Genomic DNA, 14087 nt, shown 5'->3' on the forward strand with positions numbered 1-14087 from the left:
AACCCTGCACACACCCAGAAGAGGCAGCATGTTAACTTCAACCCAGCTCGCCCAACGTCTGTAAAGATTAGGCGCTTTAGTGGGGCTTTTATCTAATAGCTGATTGAATGACCTTTAGCTAAAAGCACCAAAAGCCCCAGTGAAGCGCCTAATCTTTAAAGATGCTGCAGAGCCGGGTGGAAGTAACACACTACTTCTTCCGGTAAAGTGCAGTTTGTTTGGTTTTTTTAACTTCTGCAAACAGCCACACTGACTAGCGCCAAGTTGCTTAATAACGCTGCAAACATTTAGTGAGTTTTCCATGATATCCGATTATATAAAATAAGCTTGCAAAAAGCTTCTCTCTAATATAGTTAGTCTATCAGGTGCAAATCTACCCTACCTCATCCCGTAAGTCCATTAAAATATATAATTACTATTCTATCAACATGCCTGCCTAATCAACAGCAACTGATATTTCAACATCTGAGTGTAATATGCTTACTATTATTCAGATCAATGCCTAACTCACAACTGAAAGGAGAAAGTTGCTGTAGTCTCACTGCATCAAGAGAAAACTAATTTCTCCCTGAAATGCTAGTAGAAAATAAGACTTGATGCTAGTTATCAACAGGATGATTTTAAAACTTAAATCGCAATGGTTAAACACAAGTGTAACTTTCACCATGAGATCTGCAGGCTATTCCCCCCCCAACAAAGACAGTATTTTCAGGGCAAAATCTAATTTAAAACCATCTACTTCAGCTATTTCCTGAAAACAATAGAGACTACCAAAGAGATTAGTAACCACATGCATAACAATTAAACTATTGTTTTCCATCACATTACCTGTTTTTGTCAAATACCGTCATTTGTGCTACAAAGGTCTTTTCTCCATCTTCGCGATTTGAAGAATTTCGTTTTCTTCTGGCTGGAAGCTCCTCATTAACATCTGCATTTGAAAAATAAGACAAAACTGTTAAACACAAATAATTAAGCTGTGATGCTATCGTGAATTATGAGCCAACGTTGTATTCATGACAGTTACATGAGTTTTAATTTATAACTTAACAGAAGAATGAAACATTTAGTGCAACACAATTTTTGAAACTGAGATAGTTTAGATTTAATCCCACCTAGTTACAGATACAAATCACTCATTTTAACCTGCTGTTATTTAAATCGGCTTACAGATTTTGGATCGTTTCTCCTTTCCCTCGCATACTGTATTTTAATAACTATAATAGCAGAAAAGAATTAGATTAGTATGCTCCAAATAAGATTACTAAAACTTCCATGTTTATAAAACACCGCATAACTGTGATAAAAAATTAAAGTATTCAATTTAGTATTGCTTCAATTTTAAAACACATTTACTCAACTCACGAAGACCAGTATACCATGGAATACAGACATCTGAATTAGCAGTAACCTTCCAATGCTGTTTTGGCAAGGCTTTAACAACAGTAATAAAAAAAAAGTACAGTTATCGGATCTGTATCATCAACTCAGTGTCAAAGCCAGCCTTACATTTGTTCACCATACAGCAAAAACACATGCACAGTAATAATAATCCAAAACAAATGTGTATTAGGTACTGTTTTGAAACAGAAAACCAGTGAAAGCCAACTTAATCATCTGTTTGATTCTGCAGCCCACCAAGCACAATTTATACCAAAGTTCTGAAACCCCACATATAGCAGTAAGCTAAACCTACAAAAGCACACTAAAAAAAAAAAAAAAAAACACCAAAAAAGCCCCCCCCAAAACCCCGAAGTTACCAATATTTTCATTGGTCTCGCCGTTGATCATTCCATTGAATTCTCTCCTTCCTGGACGAGTTACTCTGAATAACAACGAATAAGACTTCACCATATGGCTGTTACTGGGTTCAAACTCATTGCTGGAAACTGCAAGTGATGGAAAGTTGCCTGGTTTTTGGTTGAGGTCTGGATTCAAAGGCACCTGCTTTTTACCTGTAGGGACCTGCCTTATTGGACAACTGACATCCTACAAGCATGGAAAGAGGAGAGTTTAAGGTTTGGGAATTTTATAAAAGAGAAAATAAAAATGCTACAGTATTAAAAATACTTTTAATCTTCCCTAACTTTGTTTATAAAACAGTATCTGTCCTGCCATCACTTTGACAATAACAGCCATTTAAACTAATGTATTTGCTTGGCATAAGCAGATTCAAATACATGGAAATAAGGAAACTACTAAGCCATAATTATAGCATCAGGCTTGGCATGCAACTAGAAAACTGAAAGTGTTAATAGAACTGGCATTTTATAACCACTTCTGGCAGCAGGCATCTTTCTGAAAAGCGATTAATTTAAACACTAAACATGTGGCATTCAAAAAGATTGTAAAACAGTTTTTAATCCCAATTTAATTCTGTTTACTTCAAAAAAATAAAGAAGAAATATTTGGTTACATGTATTCTAATGGCCCCCTTCCTCGTCCTTCCAATTTACAAAGTGCACTCATGACTTGTTTGCGAGATAAAGAACCGCTCACCTAGGATTTACTGTATTCAGTATCTCCCAAATAGATCATGGAACACTCTGTAATATTGGAACTACAAGGCAGGAAGCCCTTAGAATTATGAACTTCAACAAAATGTATATCTTAAAATAATCAAAACCAGTACCCCATCATCCTATTTAATAAATATTGTTCTGTGGAGTGAATAATGACAACTTTTAAAAGCGTCCCAGAATGGCTGAACAGTTTTAGATAAAAAACAGAATATTTTCTATCAAGTTAAACCAAAATGAAAATGTATTTGCAACCCAAATCAGGGAACTCCCAAATTATGGCAATAAGGGTTTCCAAGGGATGTAAAAAAACTTGATGAAGGAAAAATTTGTCAGAATTAGAACTTGTCTCTAGATTCAATCTTAGAGTTCAATTGTATGGATAACTTAAAGAAACCAAAGTTGCTGATTACAGTAATTGGGATGAAATGTAAAAATAGCTAATGTTGTGAGCAAAGAAAGTCACAGCATCTTAAAGAAAAATGAAATGACTTCTGCAAATAATTGTAATGCCTATATAGTTGTTGGTCTGATCAAAATAATTCAGAGGATAAATGTAAAAAATGGGAACAGAAAAAAAGATTTGGTAAACATAAGAAAATGAAAGGACAATATTCTTTAGAGGTTTTAAACTCCTCATAGCATCACCTTTATGCAGCACCTAAATTTATTCAGATATTCAAGCAGCACCAGAATGCAACCAAATTCAATAGAAATAAATTGGAAATAAAGATTCAGATTATTGATTGGGGCAAACAAATTCAAACTGCATTTAAATAAAAGGTTCAATACACAACAAATTCAATCTAAGCAGCTAAGTTATAAAAACCTTTATTAAACTCCCAACTGACCTGAATGGAAGCAGAGTTAAATGCTTTTGAAAATCCTGCCCATAATCCGAAGTAATTTACAGAAGATTACTTCCAAGGAGCACTGACTAAGATGAACAATCTCTTAACCAAAGCAACATCATGCTATTATTAGCCACAAGGTTGGCAAATGTTCCTTAAAAACGATGTTCCAGAATCATGTAAACTTAGCAATTCAATATGCATTAAACAGTTTCTCAAGTCATGTTACCTTTCGTTTCTTGTGGCAAACTTTCACAAGCAGTACTTCCAGGGTTACAGAATTTTGTTCATTCTCTGAGTTTTGTGATGGCTTATCTAAACAAAAACAAAAATTAAAGTCCTGAAAATGCAATAACTCTATTCAGTACTGTAAATTTACCTAAGATTACTTTCCAATTGCTGGTATTTTCAGGCACAAGAATTTACAAGCAAGTTCAAAATTTTATTCTCTCACTGAAATTTCACAGATCTTCTCCCCCACCTTCAGAATGTACCTTGCTCTTTCATTGCTGCACTATTCACAGTTAAAGACATACAAGTATACTTGATGTACTTAAAAAGTACAAACACATTTCACTGGTGTTCTTTGCTCTTGGTTATTAGTACAGTATTTTTTTTCTTCTTTCGCTTTTATAGCAAGCAGAAAATGAACAACTTAGCCCCTATAACTAGAAGTTGACTAGATCTTTTTGTCAGATCCATATGCCAAGATGACTTACACCATATGTGCAGACTCAGATGCTAGGCATGGCTAAAAACTTTAACTAGGATTTTTGTGAAGAACAGCAATACTGCCCAGAAGCAGGATAGGATATTCACCGGTTCAAAACTTAACAGAAGAAAAAGGGCAAGAGTGAATTCAACCCAGAAAACTCCTGCAACAGATGGAGGCTTAAATTGCTATCCATAAAACTCTTCTCAAAATTCCTCCCCAAACTAGGATTTAGTTTGCACCACAGCTTAGGAAGCAGAGACCATCAGAAATCAAAACTATACACATCAAGCCCATAAAGAATGAATTCATCAAGCAGCTTGTGAGAACTGAAAAATTCAGAGTATAAAACTATAAAAATTAGTTTTATAAGCTCTGTGTACAGACTTCCCAATTTTCATAAGGTTCAAGATGGCTACTACCAGCAGTATGATCAGCAATGCCTATTTGAACTTGTGGTTTAAAAAAGATATATAGTGGATACAAGCAAGGGCCTCTTACCATGTGAACTTTAAATAGAGAATACTCTAGCTGGTACAGTTGAAAGTAACAGTTTAAATAGAGCCCAAATTTTAAAAGTTCCTGAAAAATTGTATGGGGTAGGGAGGGGAGGGGTAAATCTTACTCTATAATCTACTCAAAGTGTGTTATACTAAATAGGAACAAAGCACTCCTGTTGTGAAACAGTACCCATGCATGTAGACCCAGTACCCATTTCTGTAGACAAGCCTCAAGTAAAAGGCAACTATATCAAACTTGAGTGTAGAAGAAACTGGCCTATTTTAGTGTTCTTCACTTCTTTCTTGAATCCAGCATAATTCAATAAGGACTTGATATGTATGCTCCACAGTCCAATGCTTTTCCTCCCAACTCCTTTTATTGCATATTCAAATGCATTTCAAAACACTACACATAGCCGTAAGTGCTTATATAAATGTTAATATAAATATAAACCAAACCTGGATAGGTTGCAGGGGTGGGCTAACAAAAACAGGATGTGTTTCAATACTAACAAGTGCAGGGTGCTGCACTTGGGCAGTAGGAACCAGCAGCACACTTATAAGATGGGAAACTCCCTTCTTGAGAGCACGGAGGCAGAAAGGGATCTTGGAGTCATCGCTGACTCCAAGATGAACATGGGCTGACAATGTGAGGTCACAGTCGGCAGGGCTAACCGGACCCTATCGTGCATCCATAGGTGCATCTCAAGTAGGGCCAAGGAGGTGATCCTCCCCCTCTACGCAACACTGGTCAGGTCACAGCTGGAGTACTGTGTCCAGTTCTGGGCATCCGACTTCAAGAGGGATGTGGACAACATTGAGAGGGTCCAGAGGACAGCAGGGCAGACCCTACAATGAGAGGCTACGGGACCTGAACCTGTTCAGCCTTCATAAGAGAAGGCTGAGGGGGGACCTGGTGACTGTCTATAAACTCACTAGGGGGGACCAGAAGGGTTTGGGGGAGACCTTGTTTCCCCAGCGCCCCCTGGGATAACAAGGAATAATGGCCACAAGTTGGAGAGTAGGTTTAGATTGGACATCTGTAAGAACTACTTCACAGTCAGGGCAGCTAGGATCTGGAACCAACTTCCAAGGGAAGTGGTGCTGGCTCCTACCCTGGGGGTCTTTAAGAAGCGGCTTGATGCCTACCTGGCTGGGGTCATTTGAGCCCAGTTTTCTTCCTGCCCAGGCAGGGGGTAGGATTTGAAGATCTACAAGGTCCCTTCCGACCCTACTTCTATGATTCTATGATTAAAATTTCAAAACACAATAAATTTTCCCATCCAAACTAACTCCACTTCAAAATCCAACTGTCCGCACAATTTATTATAAAATGTGTTCATGTGAACCTCAAAAATCACAGCTTTACAAGAAGTGGAATGGTGAGCCTTCCAAGGTGATCTCTGTGTATTGGACCATTTAACTCAATAATATTCTGTATTAACTTTAATTTCTTAATGGTGCATTGCTGTGTAAGCAGCCTCCCAGTATTTTTATGATGACCATGATTGCTGAAAATTTCTAGCAACCTTCACATTCAAAGGAGGTTTTGCTGTTGCCAGGCATATTTAATAGGCAGTTTTCAGCAAAGCTGTTATTTTAAACTAACACTGATAGCTAGATGGTAACACAAATTGTGAAAACAAGTAACAGTTGTGGATACATTCCTTAAATCAAGACTTTCAAGAGCTATGCCAATTTTTCAATCGCTATCAACACCGTAATCCATTTTTATCTGTTATGGATTTAAACCAACTCATTCAAACCAAAACTTCAAACTTTGGATTATGGCACTAGCCTTCATATTGACATTACACAGGGTGTTTATGAAGTCCTTTGGCAACTTTAAACTTTAAAAACTTTCGATATACACATGATAGAATCAAACTGTAAGTGGCAATTGAAAGCATAATTAAGTTTTTTAGAATAGGGGAAGGGTCACAAACGCAATTCATGAAATCACTCAGCAGCAACTGGACAATGTTTTCTACAAGATGGAAAATTAGATGGAAGAATATATCACGAAAGATGGCGGTTATGTTAAAGTCTAGAAGTTTGAGCTTTTTGTGTTAAAACTTATTGAAATATTCTTTAAATCGCCATTTACAGTTTGTTTCTATTATGTGTACATCCAAAGTTATTGAAGTTTAAAGTTGCACCCGGACTTTATAAACACCCTGTATTTGCATTGAAGAAACAACCTTGTTTGATTATTAATATTTTTTCCTATTTTTTTTAAATTTTAATGACAAGTGTTTGTGTACCCATCTTAAAAAAGGGGCACCAACAGAATTGCAACAATTTACTTGCTCTTCAGCATTTAGATAAGCCTTCAGAATTTTTATTCAATCATATTTAAGCAAGCATACAAATGATACAGAAAATATGTCTACTGACTGCCTAAACAGCAAGCACGTCTAACACGCATTTCTAGCCTTATCACAATTCTTGTAAAATCGAAGTGCAGCATTTTACAAGAGCTTTTGGAACAATTTTACCAGAGAGGAAAGCACATCAATGAGGCTCCAGTGTCATTCACTGAAATGCTCTATTTTGTATGCATCACTGGGCATACTGTTCTTTATATACACTGTAAAAAAGGTTACAATCATATCATTCTCACTGTTCCTACCTTTGTTGAGGGCAAAAAAAGGCAAGCATATGAGCATTTTGTGGCCACAGTACAGTCACAGTACAGAAAGAGCTCTCATCTTGATTTACGTCAAATATACAAACATCCTGAAAACTTTCAGAACCTACTAACCAAAGGACTACATTTTAAACCAAAGTCTAACAAATAGGGTCCATACAGAAGTACAATGTCACTATCATATACCCCAGTTACTTGAAGTTTTGCACAGCGGTCTTCCTATCAGGTGCCAGATTGAGAAGAGATTTTTTTTTTTTTTAAAAATACAGCGCTGTGCACTTACTTCCCTTCACACCCTCTTTTTCTCCACTAAAGATGGGACTCCATGATCTCCTGTTGCTGCCCTGCTTAAAGCAATACATCCGAGGGCAGAACTTAAATGAAAAAAAAAAAAACTTGCCAAAGAAGACTAACACTTTTCTCTAGATGCTGGTCTACTATGCCACAGAAGGAAAACTCTCGATTTTGAATCAGTAACATGTGGCTGCTGGGGTCAGGTGGCTGGGAGCTGTGCCCACAACACGGCCGCAAGGGGGGTGGCGAGGGGAGGAGAAAAAGACAGCTGCAGTCAGAAATCTGGCTTCCCCAAGACCCAAGCAGGGTTCTTCTGTTCTGTGGCCCCAAAACACCAACTACTACTCTAGATCAAAGGAGCAACATTAACTGCCAAGAATAAAATCCCTGTTTTGTTTTTTAACAGCCAAGAGAAAAAAATAGTTTTAAAATCCAGGCTCTAGCAGCCACAATTTTAAATACTTTTTAGAACATGTAGAAGTAAAATACATTAGTTATTAAGGGAGCAAGGAAGCTACCAACATTACTACCCACATTCTAAGTTATATATATCCTTGGTTCAAGCATGTTTCTCCATCAAGAGACAGTGGTTACCAATACTTAGAACAACAGAAAGAATACAGCTGCTGTTCTGACTAGAGAAGAAACAAAACCTTGAACTCAGGCCCTTACTGTTTACCCCTTTAAAATTTTTGTAAACTTAAGGCTGAGCATCCTACAGATACACATTTTAGGACTGCAAAACATTAAACAGGATGTTATTCCAATTCTTCTTGGAAAGACTCTCTGCCTCATGTGCAGAAGTCTCATTCTTCTAATTTTAACCTCAAAACATTAAAATTTACCATTAACAAAATGGTACAAAAACAGAAAACAAAATTTCCACAAGCTGGCATTCTTAAAGTAAAAAACTCAAGTTTATTTTAATGCTCTGCTAATAGAGCCTAAGAGGATGAAGATTAAGTCTTTAATAAAATCTGCTTTTATGTTTTGTAAAGAAAGTTTGCAAGCCTGCATGATTTCCTACAATTAAACAACATTTAAAGTACATGTGGTGAAAAAGTATTTTTTTAACTATAGCAATATTTTATTGTGCATGCACAATAGCTAAGCAAAAAAGCAATTAAAAAGGGTATTTTTTGTAATCATCAGGCATTATAATACACAGCAAGTCTATCCACTGTAAATATCCCTTTACAGTCTATATCTCTACTAAAAGCTTAATTATACAACATTATATGTTAGTTATAATTATAATTAGTGTAATAATAAACAGACATACCATTTTTATGGAAGAAACCAGTGAACGTGAGTTGCAAATGAGCAGACAAGCTAAATGGGGGGGGGGGAAGGGAGGAGGGGAGGGAGGAGAGAAAAGGAAAAAAAAAAAAAAAAGAGGGTTACATTAAAACAGCTAGTTCTTGAAAAAAGATATAAAAACCAGAACTACATCTACAAGCAGGGTCAACTTCCTCCCCGCCATTAACTAACAAAGCTACAGTATGCTTAATATGGCACTCATGCAAATTTAAAGACAAAACTTGCTCTTTGTAAATAGCCTGCACAGAACAATTGTTACAGGAGGCAAAAATAGGTAAGTTTTCAACTTTAACACAAATTCTCCATCTCACTTTCCAATTATGTGCTCACAAATCATTTTTCCACCACCTTCCCTTCCTCTAGTATGTAAGACTAATTTGTTCCAAGCATGAACCAGGGGTAGGCAACAAGGTCCGTTTGTTGCGCAACCTGGAAGGTGTGAAGTAGATGAGGCAGGTATCACACAAGAGAAACTAAAGACTCTGGTTAAGACAGCTGAATTCTCCAAGTCGACCACCAACCTCCTTAGCCCAATCTATTCCTCAATCTACTAAAGATGTTAGCTGTTAAAACAGAAGTCTCTACTGAGCATATCAAAATCAGTATTTTTCAAAGGCTTATTTTTTAAATAAAATTTTGATAGATTTACACAAGGACAGATAATAGGTCACCCCCTTCAACATTCTAGTCTGAGAACCAAAGCAGAGTGCAAGAAGCATTACACACACACACTCTTTACCCAGCCAGCTTGTTTTGGCTGGAGTTTCAAACAAGTTAGTTGGGGACAGACACAAAGCATAGACTTTTTTAGCATAAATATTTAAAGATAAGGAACTAAAATCAGGATCTTGCACTTGATCCAAAGGCAATACCTCATACTACCAGCCCCACCTACAATACATTACAAAACCTCCTCATTAGTTTAAATTATTACATGTTTTATTTCATAGTAGCTAGGGTCAGGAAGGACCTGAACAGATCATCTAGCCTGACCCCCTGCCAGAGGCAGGAATGAATGCTGGGTTCACAAGACCCCAAACAGGTGATCATCCAACCTCCTCTTGAATTTGTCCAAGGTAAGGGCCAGGACCACTTCCCTTTACACCCTAACTGTAAAATATTGCCTTCTGATCTCTAACCTAAACCTATTCTCCATCAGCTTATGACCATTGTTCCTTGTCACCCCAGGTAGTGCTGGGGAGAAAAGGGCTCTGCCTATTTGCTGTTGATCTCCCCTGATGAGCTTGTAGGCAGCCACCAGGTCCCCCCTCAGCCTTCTCTTGCTGAGGCTGAATTTCATATTGTTACATCTTATTATATAGGTAATTCTGCAACTTTACTTCGGTAGATCCACTTTATCCTTAAACTCAAATCATAAAAAGGTTAAATTTAGCACACTGGAGGACATGTAAAAAAGTGAAAATAAATTGTTCAGGGAACGAAGTCATTTGGCTGAACAATAACTATTTTAAATAAAATAAAATACCACTAACCAACTCATCCATACTCTATAAGGTCCTATTCGGAAAGAAAGACATCTTCAACTTCATACTGTTTTTTCTACCAAAAACAAACAAACTGCCCCACGTAAGTTATAGCAAAACTCAGGCCATTTAATTCAGCCCTGTTAGGTTTTCTGATTAACTTCATCCAAAGTATTTCCAATATAGTCATTGAGACTCAAAATATTTGTGAGGAGGAATTTTCTTGGGGTACACCTTCACTTTGCGACAATTATTAAACATGAAAAGTTAGAGAGACAAGTGCCCCACAATCCATATTTAGAAAGTAGTGTTCATCTATACTTACATCAGAAGAAAATTGTATTATTATGCCAAATGATTTTCAGATGGGAATTTGTATTTAAAAAAAACAAAACTTTTTGATGTTAAACTAAGTTTGTTTCACAGTCAGGTCCTAAACTAATCCTTGAAAACTAGAGATTCATCTGACCTTTTCTAAGCAAGAAAAAAAACAATTTATAAGAAGCATAGTTATAGGTAAAGTACATGTAACTGGATTAATAAAACAGAAGATTTAGCATTTAACAACAGGTTAGTATAACCCGAAAAGATCTATCCAGCACATGAACTTCATAATCGTTTATTAAGCTTTGCAAGGCACCCATTGCAATGTGTTTTTATGTTTTAAAAGGATACAAAAGCACATCTGTATGTGAAAAGCCTTCCCACATTCTGGAAATTCATGCTACAGTCTTTCAAAGTCTGCTTTTGTTCCACTGTTTCATGAAAGCTTCAAATATCATAATCCATTAAGCGACTCCTAGAAAATCTCTTGGTTAATTATCCATAGCCTTTGCACCAAAGAAGAATGTAAAGCCAACTAATTATGATCTTTTCATATGGACATCAGAATAGAACAAAATTCTTTTGGCAGTACTTAAACAGGACTCATTAACGTTCTTCCTGAAATAGCTCAGGTAGTTTAATGTCTAATTAGATTGTCAATTAAGACTAAGGGGAGAAATACTCTCATGCCCAGGATTTACACAAATCATCTACAGTAACAACGCATTTTGGACACTTCTCATATTTTTGCAGACTTCTTGCATGCCATTAATTTGTTGCATTAATGATTACTAGTTTAATATTTTTTTTACTGGCAAAACTTGTGCACTTTGACTGGCATGGAAAACTGCCATTAAATAAAACGGATACACTTATGACTGCCATTAAATACAACGGATTTAGGTACCATTATAAAGGAGTTCAACTTGAAAATGTTTTTGCAACCTAGAGCTTGACAACTAGCAATGCATTAAGGATATTCAATTCTTAATACAAGTACAGCATTCGTTGCAACTGTTGGGTGTTTCAGTAGTAATTTAGTTCAAGGAAAAACAAACACTAAAAAACGATTGTCACAATTCAGAGAAAAGTATATAAATATGAGAGTTCACACAAGTTACTGATTTGGAGGAATCTTTCCTTCAGTTCTGATACTAAACTGATACTCTACAATCAAAAACAGAACAGTGCTGCTACAGATAAGGTGAGACACGGACATTAACTTACCTTAAAAAATGTTAATGTATTATTAACCACTGTTATAACACTATTTTCATGGCACAGAGATTTTTACATTTTGTTTACTTCTCACAAGTGGTCGGTTTCATTCTCTGTCCAATTTCATTCTCTCCAGTTTGTGTGGGTTTCCCCCACAAAAACAAAGGAGATATATATTTTTTTAAAAAAACAAGGAAGTAACTAACATCTCAGTAAATTGCACAGGTCCTTCTCTTAACACATCCAGTATATTAAACTAAATTACACTGCAATTTGTAATAAACTGTGTACTCAGGTGCACTTCTTTGTAATTAATGCATTTAATAAGTTGAAAAGCAGATTTTTTTGACCCAGCATCACCTAATTTCTCAGTAATTGTCTGTATGCAGCCCATGGAGACATCCTAGCTATTCTGCATACTTTTTCATTACAAAGGCAAATTAGTATCAAAAAGAAGCTGAAGCATCTTTTCAAATGTAAGGTTTATTTGGTAGAAACTCAAAGTTTGCCAATTAAGTAGTTCTACTTTCCTCAGCAAGGTCTGATCTCTCAAGCATTTCTACTGGAGTAGAATGATACATACCTTACACTACTTTGGGGGTCTGCTATGAGATCAAAATAAAAAAAAATTAAAAATTGTAATGAAAGAAACTATATTTTAGAGGGTTACAAGTTAAGCCTAAACAAGAGAGAAACTTCTAGCTATGGCAACGTGAAACTACTAAAATGTGCTTTGCCCAACTCCATATATTTTAAATTCAACTACAATATAAATATGCAGTTTTACTTGCTTATTTCTATAATGCCCACAACCAACTGCAAAACACAAACTTGATTACACATTAATGAAACCCATTATTTCATAGCTTGATAATAGTTTAAGTACTTTCCCCAGAAGAACAGCAATTGCTCACTGAAAAATAATTAAATGTTCAAAGTTTTACAATTTCCTCCTTGGGTCTTTGTGAAAAAGATTTTTTTTTTTTTTTTTAAAGTGTATTTCCCTTTCCCACCAATGGATATATACATCAAAGTGTTGGAAGCAACATTGCTGTCATGTAGCAAGCACACTCCTTATCATAATCATTTCCTTTTATTATACCCCCACTTGAACCCACACATGACCTTATGATAAAAATTAATAGATACCTGTGAGACTCTTGCTCTCCCTTCATCTTCTCTACTTTTGATAACATGTCATCTACTTTGAACGTCTTCCTGAGAAGAACAAGATACATGGAAAGAAATGTCATATTTTGGAAGTATTGCCATGACACACAGTATCACTGATATTTGTTTCAGAATCAGGTTTGTCATTTGCATTTTCTTTTTAAAACCTTGTTTGACACACTGTTCTAAGCAAACTACCTCCCCAAAAGCCCAAGGAGTAGTTGGTTACCAAAGTTATACCACAATATTGTGGTCATAGGGATAATTACAAGAACAGTCAAATAATTTTGAAAATGGTATCATTTCATGTTAAACACTAAAGCCAGCAAGATCTGCTTGACAGGAAACCCATTCAAACTTTGGTACAAATATACTTGCAACTACAAGCGATATTTAGCAGTCTTGCCTAGACAAAAGTTAACCATTACTATGCTGATTTTCATGCCAAGTGATCAGCATACAATTTAGCTACCTGCCCATTTCACTTTTAGCCACTTAGGAAGTTTAGCAGAAAAAAAGTCTCATTTGATTCCTACGTGGTAGAATCCAGATTAATTTGTAAGGATTCTGATTCTTTCTTCCAATAAAAGTTTAACTAGTGAACGCGAGACAAGTGACAACATATTTACTGAGAGACCACTTGTAGAAAGCTTCTTCAAAAAAATACTCTGCAAAGCAAGACGTAGCTTTAAATCTTAAAAGAATAATCACTTTAGATCCAGTTCTTCTTAAGTTTGGTATCTCACTAACCTACTCATCTTATATATTACATTAATTTCTTAAATTACAAAGTGCTATTCTACATTCCAATATATTGCGCAGGCTTGACTAGCACTAGATTAACCGGATTAAATGTGAGGCAGATTACACTTGTCGTCTCTGATGGCCACTGACAGCAAGTACAGCCTGCTTCATATTTCATGCCATAGCCTAAACAATACAAACGAAGAGATGAAAAAAAAGCATCAACTACAGTAGGGGCTTTTGTGACACAAAAGTGGCACAGGCAGTCTGAGTGGCATGCCGCAGATTGGGGAAGCAGTAA

General features: G+C 36.2%; 1 protein-coding gene across 1 annotated transcript in view; it reads right to left on the reverse strand.

Annotated features, from left to right (window-relative positions):
• The window catches only part of SUZ12 (SUZ12 polycomb repressive complex 2 subunit), a 40577-nt gene that overhangs the window by 14966 nt on the left and 11524 nt on the right, over positions 1 to 14087 (reverse strand). The window contains exons 4-8 of the mRNA XM_014601965.3: positions 13022 to 13090; positions 8809 to 8858; positions 3600 to 3685; positions 1761 to 1989; positions 829 to 931 (exon numbers count right to left, since the gene is read on the reverse strand). Coding sequence (XP_014457451.2) covers positions 829 to 931; positions 1761 to 1989; positions 3600 to 3685; positions 8809 to 8858; positions 13022 to 13090 — 537 coding nt within the window. The remainder of the gene's footprint in view (positions 1 to 828; positions 932 to 1760; positions 1990 to 3599; positions 3686 to 8808; positions 8859 to 13021; positions 13091 to 14087) is intronic.

Source organism: Alligator mississippiensis, chromosome 8 (assembly GCF_030867095.1).
Source record: "Alligator mississippiensis isolate rAllMis1 chromosome 8, rAllMis1, whole genome shotgun sequence".
Lineage (NCBI taxonomy): Eukaryota > Metazoa > Chordata > Crocodylia > Alligatoridae > Alligator > Alligator mississippiensis.